This window comes from Besnoitia besnoiti, chromosome VII (genome assembly GCF_002563875.1).
Source record: "Besnoitia besnoiti strain Bb-Ger1 chromosome VII, whole genome shotgun sequence".
Lineage (NCBI taxonomy): Eukaryota > Apicomplexa > Conoidasida > Eucoccidiorida > Sarcocystidae > Besnoitia > Besnoitia besnoiti.
In genome coordinates, this window is record NC_042362.1 from 2,052,624 (window position 1) to 2,065,964 (window position 13,341).

Below are 13,341 nucleotides of genomic sequence, written 5' to 3' on the forward strand. Positions count from 1 at the left end.
ACACGTAAACCCTCTAGGAGAAGTTTCGTCTGAGTCCACTGTCTGTCAGCGCAGCCTTTCACATGTTTTGTTGCGCTGCCCGCCCTCAGTACTTGACATCGGTGCCGGAAACATGCGGTGTGCGCCTCTCTGTGCTGCGGCGTAGACGCGCGCTGACCACCGTGTAGTGATCGGTCGCACAAACTCTACGGGGCGTCGCGCCGACCTGCACACGTGGCTCGCATGCTCTGCGGCAGTCGGGCTACGGACCGCGCGATGTCGCTGCAGCTCGCCGTGAACCCTGACCGCTGTAAGTCCGCTTTCCGCGAGGGTCCCACAGAAGCTCTGCGCGGCAAGTCGCAAACTTTGGAGAGCTCACCACCGCGAACGCGCCTTTGAATGCCAAACGCTGGAAAAATTACGGGTCCACGCACTTCTATGCTCCAAACACTGCTGTGATGTCCGTTGACAAGAAAACCCGAGGGGAGGCAAAAGACTCACGCGCGCTTCACTGGTTTCGCGTGTCGCTCTAGTTCTTTCGCCTGCGCTTGCTACCGCTCTGCTCCTTCTTCTTCCCCTTTGCACGCGGCAGCATGAGCTCCTCGTCTGAGTCCATGTCCCCGTACTTGGCTTCAAGTTGCGCAAAAAACGCCTCCGCGCCCTTCGCCCGCTTCTTGCGGTTGCTCTGCACATGCAGACGCATGCAGAGAAAAACAAACCAAAAAAATGTGGCGCCCAAAGGCAGGTAAAGCAGACTATCACGTCAGCCACGAGCGACTGAAACTGAAAAGAAGCGACTCCATGGCGCGTGCACGCGTGTAAAAGTCCCATAAACCCTCTTAAGAAACGGAAATAACGCCTCGCAATTTACAGAAAACCTGAGAGCCACGTCACACCCTGTGTCCTGGCGCGCGCCACAGCCAGCATCTGCCTTGGATCTCAAGCTAAGAAACTCAGACGCACGAGCGTCATGTACCTCGATAGCTAACACCAGACTCTCGAAGTCGTCGTCCTTCTTCTTTTTGCTGCAGGCAGACCAAGCGCCGACAAGCAGCGTGGGCAAGCGAAAGGCACACTGGGCACATAGTAGAAACGCGGGAATGGTAGACAGTAGATGACAGGGCAAGAAGACGCATCTGCCACCTCCTCTAAGAGAGATCGTCTCCGGGTCGCCTGCCTGAGTCTTCACAAAACAAAACAGCCGCTACACGTCCCCGCCGACTTCGTGCCTTTGGTGTCGAAGTATTCACCGATACGCCACATTCAAACATATATAAATACGAAAATACATGTATACATATCCAAATTTATAAGAAAAACGCTTACGCGTTTTTCTTCAGCAGCTGCTTGCTCTCCTTCTCGACGAGGGCCGCCAGCTTCTCCGCCTGCGCCTCCAGGAGCTCGAAGGTGTCTTTAAATTTTTTGCTCCGCTTCACTCTCTGAGAGAGCCACATGTCAACAGAGCACCCCGCTGGCCGCTTGCATACCGAACACAATTCACACGCCTCTCCCGTCGGCGGCTCGCCAGAAAATGTGTAAATATATATATATATATTTCCGAGAATTCAGAGTTCAGCATTTGGAAGAAGCAGACGCAGAGACCGCAACTGGCCTCGACAAAAGCATTGAACCGTACTACTAAAAAAAACGCGGCTTGCGTGGTCACGCGTCCCTGCTGAACGAGCTCAGGCGCAGACCTGCTTCACACAACATTCTATACGTCGATGTGAACGCCGCAACGACCTTGCTAGGCCTCTTAGAGACGCACTGCGGACTATCGGCAGCGTGCATGCATCGCTGGAACAGCAGGGGCGCCGTTTTGGGCGCCGCCGCCCGCACACGAGTAGGTCGAGAAGCACACGCGCGTTTCTTGGATCACGACAGGACTTCTTCACCGGATTTCCGCTCAGAAAATACCCCTCCGCTTAGCTGTTCTTGTTGAGTCGTTGAAGCGCTGGAGGGCTCGCCTCCGGGTTTACGGCGTGAGACAGACGCAGTCTCACCTTCGTCTGAACCAAGTCGTCGAGAATGCGAATGTAGCGCGGCAAGCTGTCTTTGTCGCTGAAGGGAATGTACTCGAAGAAGTGCGTCAGGTCGCCGTCGAACCTGAAAGAAAAAACATCGGCGAGTCCAGATGCGCTTCAAGGCCTCACCTCTATCCTCCTGCGAGGCCCTCTCCGCGTCGGCTGACATACACATATATATGCGATGCAGACATATATACACAGGTATATTTATAAATGATGCATGTGATAAGAATGCTCTGTACATGCAAGCAGATGCGAGGGACTGAACGCACGAGGTTTATCACGCACGAATGTACTGCATCGCCACATACACATATACATATGTATATATGTATGTATATGCATGCGGGACCGCGTGGAGCTTGCTTGTCGTGGCTGCGAGTGTCCTCTGGACGGTGCAGCATTCACGGGAGTCAATGTGGTTGCTGAAGTTTTCGCGCGCTACCTGTCACAGAAGTCGAGTATATCTTGGATTTCTTCCTCGCTCTCGAGGTACTGTTCGCGGTAGCTGTCGATGTCCGCGAAGTCAAACTCTGGGAAGACGCGGCGGTAGTACGAGTAGGCTTCCTCGAACGACTCTGTCTCTTCACCGGTGCTGCCTGGAGAGCAAACAAGCGCCGCAGATCAACAGGTCGCCGCTCCGGAGACACGGCGCGCGAGTCCGATTAGTGAACTCTATTGGTCGGATCCTACGCGCGCAGTGAGCTAACTAGATACAGGTAAGTCGACAAGAATTGAGAATCTGTAAAAACGACGAGGGACACGAGTCCACTGGCGTTACTAGTATAGAGGTTGAACTGGGGGTGGGCGAACAGAAGCGCTTACGAGTCTCGCGCAGACGGAGATGTGTTTTGAGAAGTCTTCCCAACAACACCACGGCAAGCGCGACGGACGGGAAAATCTTTAAGAGAAAAGGCTGCATTCGTTCTCACGTGTCTCACCTGTTTCGTCGTAGATTTTCCGTTTTTTGGGGTCTTTCAGGACTTCGTAGGCAGCCTGGAGTTCTTGGAAGTGTTTCGTGGCTTCTTCCTTGAGCTGTTCGAAGCTCTTTTTGTCCTTTGTCTCCTCGCTCGCCGCTTGCTGCTCCAGGCGATGCGCGACCTTGTCGGGATGGAGCAGCAGCGCGAGGCTGCGGTATGCCTTTGTGATTTCGCTCTGAGAGGCCGTCGGCTCGACGCCCAGCAAGGCATACAGGCACGTTCTTTCTTCTTTTTTCTCGCCCTGTTTCGCCTTCTTCTCCGCGCGGCCCTTGCCGGGGTGGGCAGCCTTCGCCGCCTTCGCCTTCGCGTCGCCTTGCTGCGAGCAGCGGCCCATTGTCGCGAGTCAGAGCAAACGAGAGTGGGGCGAGAGATAGACCGAAAAGCGAAGGAAAAGACAGAGGTATCAAATGAACAGGGGACGCCCAAGATGCGAACCACGAGAAAGCGCCAGAAAGGAAAGGAACGCGAGACACACAACGGAGAGAGAAGACGCGCAAGAAGAATGAGAAAGACCGGAGACTGGAGGGGGAAACGCCGATTCAGAGCGCAGACAAGGATATTCACAAACGCCAAGAAACGACGACGAGGGAAAGGGCAACTTTCAACAATAGAGACACCCGGAGAAGATGAGCGCAGAGGAGCTGCGAGCCCTCGAAGGCACGCAACCAAGAATCAATCAAGGCCCTCGAGTTATCTTTCGAAGCCACTGGCCAAACGTGTCAAGAAACAGAGGAAGAGAGTCCGCCAGACGCAAACACACGAACTAACTCGAGAAGCAACGGCGGGGGGCGCTCTGCAAGTCTCGATGCTTCGCGGACAGCGCGAGTTATTGGAGATAGGATACGGCAAAAGCCCGCTCTATTCGCCGCCTCGCCGTCTAGAAGTCTGCAGATGATGGAAAAAGCGAAAGAGAAAAAAAAACCGGGGAAAATACGTGCGTTGGAAGACCGATGTCTTGTGTCGCACGCGTTCACTCGCGAGGCCGCCTCCATGCTGAACCTTCTCCAAGTTCCCTCAGTGAAAACAGGTGCAGAGAAGACCCGGAATCTCTCATCGCCTTGAAGAAGAGAAAGCAAGCAGTATAAACTTTGAGTGAAGTCCTTTTTTCGCAGTGTACATTCACCCGGAGACACCCACAACCGCAGTCGTCGACGGCGCTTCGGGTGTTAGTGAAGTTGCCAGTGTGTCTGCATGCCGTATTTTTTTCGAAAATTCCGAGTATGACACGCACGAGCGCGGTGCAGGGCGCCTCTTCTTCACTCGTCTTTTTTCTTCTTTCGCTTCTTTTCCCTCCCTTTTCCCTCTTTTCTGGGCTGCTGTTGCCTGGTCGTCCGGTTGACCAGGCTCAGACTCGCCGGCTTCTGCCTTCCTGCACACCTTGCCAGCCGCCCGGCTCCTGCGGTGCAGGTCTTCCCTGCAACTTGTCTTTGCAGTTCCGTTTCGTCGTCCGCGCCTCCATTTGCATCGTCTGCGAGACCACACGTGTTTTTATGGGCTACTAGGGCTCTGTTTGCATCTTCTTCTGGCGACGAGGAGCGCGGAGGGAGGCTGGCAGGTAAGTCTTTTCTCTTGGCTCGACTCCCGACTTTGCGCAGACAAAACGCGGGCTCACGCCGGGCTCCGACGGGCTATTTGTTATGATTCCAAGGAGTTATTCTCGCGAACCCCGCACCTACCAGTCTTCTTGCTTTCTTCACCTACCTGTTCACCTTCCATCTGGAAGAATTTGACACGAGGTGTGCGGCACCGGCGGCCTGGCTGCGGTTTCTTTCCGCGTCAGCCGGGCTTCGCCTGGTTGCCTCGCCGGCGAGCGACCTGCCGATAACGCTACTTCTGGCCTTCCCCTCCTCTTCAAACGAGGGCTCCGTTCCTGTCCGTGTCTGTCCCAGCGACCGCAGGCCTTCGTAGAATCCATTCCCTCGCCTGCTTCGCTGTGTAGTCTTCCTCCCTCCTTGCTCCTCCTTCTACTCTATCCCAACTCGCATAGACGCGTTCAGGTATTTACGGAGGGCAAGCCTTCTCCGTCCCAAAACATTTGCAGATAGTTGTGCATGCGCGTGTGCACAGCCGCCACGCCCAGGAGAGTCAGGTCCTCTCCTCTCTCTCCCTGCCGGGCGGCGCCCGCGCGTTGCTTCTCTCTCTCGTCTCCTTCAAAACAGACATTCTCTGCGGCACTAGGGTCGCAGACCTCGCGCCAGCGCGGCGAGAAGCCTCAGGGGAGCGGTATTTTTTCCGCGTTCCTTTTCTTTCAAAGCCTCTGGCGATGCCTCTCTGCGCGTGACAGTAATGGATCTCGCGGCGTACCAAGAGAACCTGGACCAAGCCGTTCGCCTCTCCCAGCAGGCGACCGACCGCGACAAGGAGGGCGACTACGCTGAGGCCTTTGAGCTCTACAAGGTCGCTCTGGACTACTGGAATCTGCTCTGCCGATGTGAGTGCTTCAGAAAACAGGAAAATTCATTCGTTGCATCCATACTGCGCAAACGCACGCCAAGACAAAAGTCTCACAAACACGCAGCGATCTCTGCGCCCTCAGTCCGCATTTCAGCCTCATGCGAAATTCTCCCGCTCTCTCACGTGTGTGTGCGTTGACCTCGAGTGGAGATGCACTCATGGCCTGTTGAAAAAAGGCAATTGAGACCGGTTTTCGGCTGTGGAGGTGCGGCGTCGCTCTCAGTGGCGGAGTCGCGTGCTTCATCTTTCTTCTCTCGCCGCGCGGCGTCGCTTTCTCCTCGTCACGTGTATCCTTCGGGCTGCGTGTTTCCGTGCGTGTGTCTCGCGCCTCGCCCTTCGGCGGCGTCTCCCCCCGCAGGCCAGACGAACGCGCTGCTCAAGGAGAAGCTTTACCACAAGATGAGCGAGTACATTGCGCGCGCGGAGGTTCTCAAGCGCTTCCTCGAGACGCAGCGGCGGCTGTGGACGTCACCGAGTCACGCGTCGCACGGGTCGTCTTCTTCTCCTTTCCCTCCTCTGCTTCCTCCCTCGCTCCGCTCCGCTCACGCCGCGGCCTGCACGTCCGCTTCCTCGCTGCCTCCCTTCCCCCACGCGGCGCCTCTGACGCCCGCTGTGCCCCCGCGCCTCTCAGAGTCCCGCGACTTTCTCTGCGCCAAGAGGGACGGCGACCGCTTGGCTGGAGACGGCTGCGGCTGCGCAAGCAGCTACCGCGCAGACGGCGAGCTGACCGAAGGCGACAAAATCAAGGAAAAACTCAGCAGTGAGCAGCTGGCGACGGGGCGAGGCGACTGGCACGAGTGGAGGCCCTTCGGGAAGCGCGCAACAGTCTGAAAGAACGAAGCGAGAAAGAGGAAAACTGCCCACGCTCGGGCTGTGAGCGCGGCGCCAGAGAGGCAGGAGACCGTATGACCGTGCGGCTGCTAGAGGGAAAGACGGAAGGCAGCTGTGGAGAGAAATGCGAAAAAAATGCGGTGTTGAGCGTGTAGAAGGGAGTCGAGCGTCCGGGTCTGCGAGCCAACTCAGCCAGCTGCGCGACCAGCAATGGAGAGAAGTCGCGGAGAAAAGCAGCACTTATCACATATATACGCATGTGTATGTATATACATATATATGTGGATGCATATGTATTTGTGAATATGGTCTGTGTACATCGGGCGAGCTGCTTTCTCTAGAAGCTTACAGAAAGCCGTGATTGTGAAGGTAGTCGACGCAAACAGGAAGAGACGGACCTGCTTCTCAACAGACAAACGAAGAAAAGCATGTCGCGCCTGAGGAGCCTGCGAAGAGCCGGGGGGCTGCCGCAAAGCGAGCAGAGGATTGAGGGAGAGAGAGCAACTCGCGCTGCTGGACACGGTGCTTCTTTTCTCTGTTTTTCTGCGCAGCGGCAATCGTCACAGAGCGACCGGAGGTTCGCTGGCACCATATAGCTGGTGAGCGGAGTTTTGTCGCTTTTTTTTCGAGTTAGCGGGACCACAGTATCCTTTCGTTTTCGATTCTTTTATTTCTGTCAGGAGATTTTTTAAAGCCTACTTCAGCCGTCTACGCAAGTTGAGACGGCTCGCGATTTCCCGTTCCTCTCCTGCGTCTTCTATTTTTTTTTTCATTTTCGAGTGCCCTTCCCGAGATGTGCGTTTCTGCCTTCGCGCAGCATCTCTGTTCGTCCCTTTCGATCTCAGCGCGTCGCGTTTTCGTATTTTTCCGCTCAGGACTGGATGCGGCGAAGGAGGCGCTCCAAGAGGCGATTATTCTTCCTTCGCGCTTCCCCAGTCTCTTCACAGGTGAGGCTAGGGCGCGGAAAAAAAATGGGAAAAAATGAAGGCAAAAAAAGAAAAAGACGGCAGCGTCTCAGGAGGCGCGATCGCGCCCTCTGGCTTCTCCCCCCTTCAGTGTCTTTGTCTCCATCGTCTGCTTCCTCTTATTTCTTCCTTCGTTTGCGGCTGAGTGTCTTGGACGCGTGTGGTTTCACTCGACCTCCCGTTTTTGTTATTTGACTGCGCGTTTGTGTTGCATGTCGTCTGTGTCTTGCAGGCGAGCGAACGCCGTGGCGCGGCATTCTTCTGTACGGAGTAAGCACCGCTTCGAGAACGAGGCATGAGAGTCTCGTGTCTGGCTAATGCGCCTTTTTCCCTAAACGTCACTGCCTTTGCCGCTTCCGTAATCTCTTTCCACCGCTTGGTCTCCGTTCGTCGTCCGCCTCTGCTTTGTTTTCTCCCTGGTTTCTGTTTGTCTCGCCCTCGTTTTGTGCTTGCACCGTGTTCGGGGCTCTCGCGGCGGTGCGTGAAGCTCAAGGCTGTTTTCTCTCGGTCGTAGTCTGCGTCTCTCTCCGTCTCTTGCATGCCTTTAGGCAGCCTCCATGGCCTCCCGCGTGTCTGTTTCTGTCTCTTCTTCTGTGCATGTCGAGTCGACTTTCTCTCGTGCGCTGCGCTGCAGCCTCCAGGGACGGGAAAGACGTTTCTGGCGAAGGCCGTCGCCGCGGAGGCGAACGCCACCTTTCTCTCAGGTACGTGGAAAAACCTTTCTCCTAAGACATTGTTGACACGTGAAGACTCCTTCCGCCAGTCGCGGGCTGTGTCTGCCAAGAAAAAACCCAACTTCTGCCTACAAGCTGCTGTGCGAATATCACGGCAGGTTCACGTTTGTGTGGTGCCTGTACTGTCTAGTATTCGGAGTACGAAGGCAATCGCAACGAAGAGGCCAAAGTTATAAGATGAATTCAGTTTCAGGAATCAACCAGAAGAAGGAGGCTGAAGGGATTGAGGCAATGTCCGCCGCATGCAGCTGCCTCGGCAAACACATAGCGGCGCCGCGTGGCGATTTAGGACCTGCGCTCGCGCCGACCGCCACGAAGCTGTTGGCACGCTGGGCGCAAGTCTTCAGATGCATGTGTCTGTGGAGATGCAAGGATGGTGAGGCGTACGCGACGCCAGCGTCTCGCGTTTTCTTTTTTCTGTCGCGCGTGTCTTCAGTCTCCTCAGCCGACCTCGTGAGCAAGTGGCAAGGCGAGAGCGAAAAGTAAGCGGCGGGGCGGCGGCGCGCAGCTCAAGAGACAGCGGAGAGGAGCGGAGATAAGACTTGTGTCAGCGTCTTCTGGGTCAGAACAACGCCGCTCGCACAACAGAGACACCGCGACGCGCGACACTGCGACAGAATACCATCTGAGAACGAAGCAGCTGCGCGCGGAGAGTTCCTCTGCCGAACACTCGCGCGCGCAAAGCGGGGCTCTCACGGCTTGCGGGGAAAAGAGGGAGAGGCGGGGGGGAGGGTAAAGGGGGGGACGGGGGAGACAAGCGGGAAAGCGAGGCGGTCGCGTCCTTCCTGCGCACAAGTGCGGCGTTTTGTTCCTGTAGAAATGTCTGTTTTCATGTTTGCGTCTCAGACTGGTGCGCTCCCTGTTCGCCATGGCGAGAGAGCGGCGCCCGGCGATCATCTTCATCGATGAAGTGGACTCGATGTGCGGAGGTAAAAACGAAACTCAGGTCTGCAGGCCTGTACGCAGTGTGTCTGCTGCTTCCTAGAAATTACAGGATGCTCATACGGAAGAGTGCTTTGCGCATTCTTCTCTGTCGGAGTTTGCCTTTGTCCATCGCGTGTTTTCTGCGCGCGACACGATGCAGCAACCGCCTGGATCATTTGAGGTCTTACAGGATTAGGAATGAGTATTCTGTGTAGTTTCTGGTAGCATCTTTGGTACGTGCGTGTTCGTGGTCCCCAATGCTGGTGCCAGGAACGATATTCTGTACGTCTGGACAGGCGTCTTTTCTCATGCTGCGCTGGGATTCACTCTGCCTATTCTTACTGGTGCTTTGTGCATGGGGTTTGAGTCTTTTTCTGTTTTCAACATCTTGCAGCGCGCAGCGAAGGCGACAGCGACTCTTCGAGGCGAATAAAAACCGAGTTCCTCGTGCAGATGCAAGGCCTTCAGAACGACGCGCCGGGCGTCCTTGTCCTCGGCGCCACTGTGAGAAAATCGGGGGCAGAAACCTGCGTAAAAGCAGGCAGGGAGAATGAGCAAGGATTCGAAAGGGAGGGAAAAGGACAGGAAAGGGGAAGAGGGCAGAGACGAGTGGAGGAAAGGCGTCTCTCAGCAAATCATGGGAGCGAGATGAAGAGCGGAAAACTCGACGCGTGCGGATTCGGGAGAGTGCGTGGATTTCTGAATCTGAGATTCAGCCTGTGGTCAGAGAGTGGAAACCTGCTCTTTGTTCGCAAGCAATTCAACAAGCTGAAAGCTGCGGCAATCTTTTCGACGCGTGCGATGCGTGTCTCAGAACGTTCCCTGGGCGCTCGATTCGGCGATTCGACGCAGGTGAGAGCCTGGAGACCAAATTTCAGCAGTTTCCGGAGTGTATTTGGTGTGTCAGGCATTCCTTTTTCCTCCGTCCCGATATCCTCTGCCGCCCTGCTCATCGGCGTCGTCTCCTCTCAGTTTTTTCTCATTTCCGTCGCTTTTTAATCTTTTCAGATTCGAGCGCCGGGTGTATATCCCGCTTCCGGATCTCGCGGCGCGTCTGCGCCTCGTCGCGCTCTCGCTGGGCGCCACTCCGCACCGCCTCACCGAGTCGCACTTTCGCGCGCTCGCTGCAGAGACCGAAGGGTGAGAAGGCGTCTGCGTGCCGGACGGTCGCTCCTCCCTCGAGTGCCCTTCTGAAAAGGCGTCTGCGTCGATTCTCAAAGTCATTGCGAGCGCCCAGTTGCCGCCGGGTACCTCTACCGCCCTCTGCTTGTGTCTCTACTCCACCACAGCGAAGCCAGCTGCAAAAAATGCAGGAAGGGAGAGACCTATTTGCGTGTGTGCACAACGCGCCCTCTTGCATGCGCTTAGACGCTGCTCCGCATGCAAATTCGCGTGGGTATTCCAAGGCGGCTTCCACTTACGACACAGTTCGGACGAGTTTGAACCGCGAAGAGTAGGGCTTTCTTCTCTGTGGAGGGAGGCGCTATCCCCTTCTCCCCGCTCCTCCCTCCCCCCCCTACGGCGCTTGCGTCTGCATGCTCAATGCTTCGTGCGCCTGCCGCGGCTGAAGCTCGCAGTGTTGATGAGAGAGAGAGAGGGAGAGACTCACACGCGTATGGGCATGGTTATCCTCTCGATGGAGGGGGTACGCGTGGGTGGACTGCCTGCATCTGTTTGCTTTTCTCCTTTTTTCAGCTTCAGCGGGGCGGACATTTCTGTCGTCGTCCGCGATGCGCTCTTTCAGCCGCTGCGGAAGTGCCGCGCAGCCACGCACTTCAAGCGAGTGCATCACAACGGCGCCATCTTCCTCACGCCCTGCCCTCCGGGTAAGGCCGGTCTTATCTTTTTGCCTTCATCTTTGTTTGTCATTCTTTTTCATCTCGCGTCTTTTTCTGCGCGTGGAGATCGACTTTTTTCCCAGGTCTCAAGAGGGTGGGTTTCTTCGCTTCGTGCTTCGTTTTTGTTTTGAATTCTCGAGACGTTTCTGTGCGCGACGCGTTTTCGCGTATTCTGTCTTGCGCAACTCTCTTTTTTCAGCGGACGCGGATCCCACGAAAGTCGAAATGCGCCTGATGGAAGTCCCGCCCGACCGCCTGCTTCCTCCTGACGTGACCGTGGTACGCATACGAAGAGCAAGTCGCCTGTCGGGGAGAGGGCGGGGGGGAGAGTTAATCAAATTATTGGTGTATTTGAATACATATACAGTAGACACGTCACTCCTCACAAACAAAGACATCAGTGTCTCTCTCCGTCGCAGAAGTTACGTACATACTTATATGCGTATATATATATATATATATATATATATATATATATATATATATATATATATATGCCTGTATCCAGAAGGTGTGCAGCTTCTCACGTGGGCGTGCATCCACCTGCAAATAGAGAGTGCGATGGCGGCACCGATAGACCTTTGGTATAGCTCCTTCTGTCTGGTATCGTGTGGATGGAACAAGCGGCCTCCCCGGTGACGCGGCGAATGAATGGCAACAACGATCGAAGGGACGGGCAACGCGGGAGAAGAAATTCCGAGAAGAATGTGCCTTACCCTAGGATGAATGGTCTGCATTAATGCCTAAAATGCTTAACCACCCGCGCGCATGCGCAGGCACGAACTGCCACAGTAGAACAAGAAAGCTCCTTTGTGGAGGTCGCCGGATAGACAGAAAGAAAAGAAAGCGAGCTTGCGTGAACCCTTCCAGAGCTCGCGCTAAAAGGGAAAGAAAAAGAGGGAGTGCTTCGCCGTCGTGTCCGAACGAGCTCGCCGGATAGGAGGTTTAGCAGCCTTTCTCGGGTGGTTCACATTTTTCACTTTTTTCTGTCTTTCTGTGTCGGACTGCAACAGGAGGACTTCATCGCCGTGCTGCGCCATGCGCGGCCCTCTGTCTGCGAAGAGGTAAGATCGCCGCGGGAGTGTTTCGTCCTCCTTTGCGTCGCGAAGCCAGAAAGCAGACTCCACGCCCCCCCGCATCGCTTGCTCCGGTCTTGCGCGCCCCGAGGGGTGTTTTTTTCCCTCTCCCCTCCGCCTCTCCCCCCCCACGCTCCCCCCGCTTCGGTTTTTGCCGTCTTCTGTCTGACCTTATTCAGTTCGTGTCTCGGGGTCTCTCCGCGAAGGCAGTTTGGCGCGCGTCAGCACTCAGCGCGGGCGACACGCCTTCGACGGCACGTCATAATGAGAATTAATTAACCGGTTTTCTCGTCGTTTCCGCGAAGCTCGCTGGCGTTTGAGGTGTTTCTTGCGATGCGCAGGACATACGGCGCCACGACGAGTGGACTCGGCAGTATGGCGTCGAAGGCCAGTAGCAACTCTCGCTCAAGAAACTTTGAAAAATCGCAAAGTGTCCAGTCAGCTGGGGCGGCGGCGGATCCTCTGTTCGCCCCGCAGTGGAGAATACGAGCTTCGCGAGAGGCTGAAGGCTGAAGAGAGGGGGGGAACAGGCAGGGAGCGCCCTGACTGGCGTGCATCGATAAAGAGGGCGAAAAACATGCGAGCTGAGAGAGACGCGCGCGAAGCCGCAGGGGAAGCGAGCAGAGACGTGTACAGTCCGCAGAGATGAATCTATCGGTCTCTCTGTGACGAGAGGAGAGCAGATTCGCGATTCAGGGAAAGGCCTCTGAAGGAGCGGCTAAGCGGACGGAAGCTGCGAGTTCTCTGAGTTCAACGCACGATGCCGATCGGCCGCAGATAAAGGGGCTAAGGCGCCGCAAGGCAGTTTGCTGAATCTCAGTTCTTGTAAATGAAGAACGTCGTCGTTTTGAGAGACCCGAGGCGCAGTTGACGGGTGGCGACTCAAGTTCGACTGTGCGCTTATCGAAGGAAGTGAACAGGTGGCTGTATATCTGCATGCCTATTTCTATGTATGTCTACCTACAAATACAGATATATGTACATGTTTTTGTATACACATGTATAGGTGTCATTCGAATTCATTCGAATTTTCTTTACGTGTATTGTATGCTATATTTGCGTACGCGTGAGCATCGTCCGTACAGAGAGGAAATCGGCTTGTCTCGTATGTTTGGCGAAAAAAAAACACGGGTTCCAACATTTTTGTTTTTTCCAGGAAAGTTGTTTAAGGGGTGGCGCTCACTTTGTGAAGTTCGACATCAACATTCTAAACGCTTGTTTGATATCACTGGACAGCTGGTACAAACACAGAAAAAACCTGCGCTCAGCATCGCTTTCTGTGGAGCGTGCTCTTTCCTCATCCGATTCTCTGCCTGTCCACAAGAATACTGGGATATAGTTGTGCGTGGCTTCCTGCGAGTAAGACTTCTCCTGTTTCTAGTTTCCTTTTTTGGCCATGTGCGCCTTCAGCGCGATCTAGCGGGTGAAGAAAGCACATCTTCTTTAAACAGCAGCAGGGAACTCGCGCCTGAGCGGTATTTGCGCGTCAAATGGGGATTCAGGCTAGGTCGATTAGAAGAGAGGCTAGAAAAC

General features: G+C 55.2%; 2 protein-coding genes across 2 annotated transcripts; one reads left to right on the top strand and one right to left on the bottom strand.

Moving 5' to 3' along the window:
• Positions 1-508: 508 nt before the first annotated feature.
• On the bottom strand, positions 509-3,320 carry BESB_078930 (DnaJ domain-containing protein; the record flags this gene model as incomplete). The annotated part of the gene is made up of 6 exons (XM_029366255.1): positions 509-664; positions 956-1,004; positions 1,306-1,418; positions 1,983-2,085; positions 2,452-2,605; positions 2,948-3,320. The coding sequence occupies 6 exons, from the start codon at positions 3,318-3,320 to the stop codon at positions 509-511; spliced, it is 948 nt and encodes a 315-aa protein (XP_029217686.1).
• A 1,952-nt stretch (positions 3,321-5,272) lies between these two features.
• Positions 5,273-12,203, top strand: BESB_078940 (putative vacuolar protein sorting-associated protein vps4; the record flags this gene model as incomplete). The annotated part of the gene is made up of 15 exons (XM_029366256.1): positions 5,273-5,417; positions 5,799-6,200; positions 6,823-6,870; positions 7,147-7,218; positions 7,469-7,506; positions 7,871-7,940; positions 8,407-8,452; positions 8,817-8,899; positions 9,289-9,398; positions 9,709-9,746; positions 9,903-10,034; positions 10,590-10,720; positions 10,932-11,011; positions 11,746-11,796; positions 12,150-12,203. 15 exons carry the CDS (start codon positions 5,273-5,275, stop codon positions 12,201-12,203), a joined length of 1,500 nt encoding a protein of 499 aa, XP_029217687.1.
• Between the last annotated feature and the right edge of the window lie 1,138 nt (positions 12,204-13,341).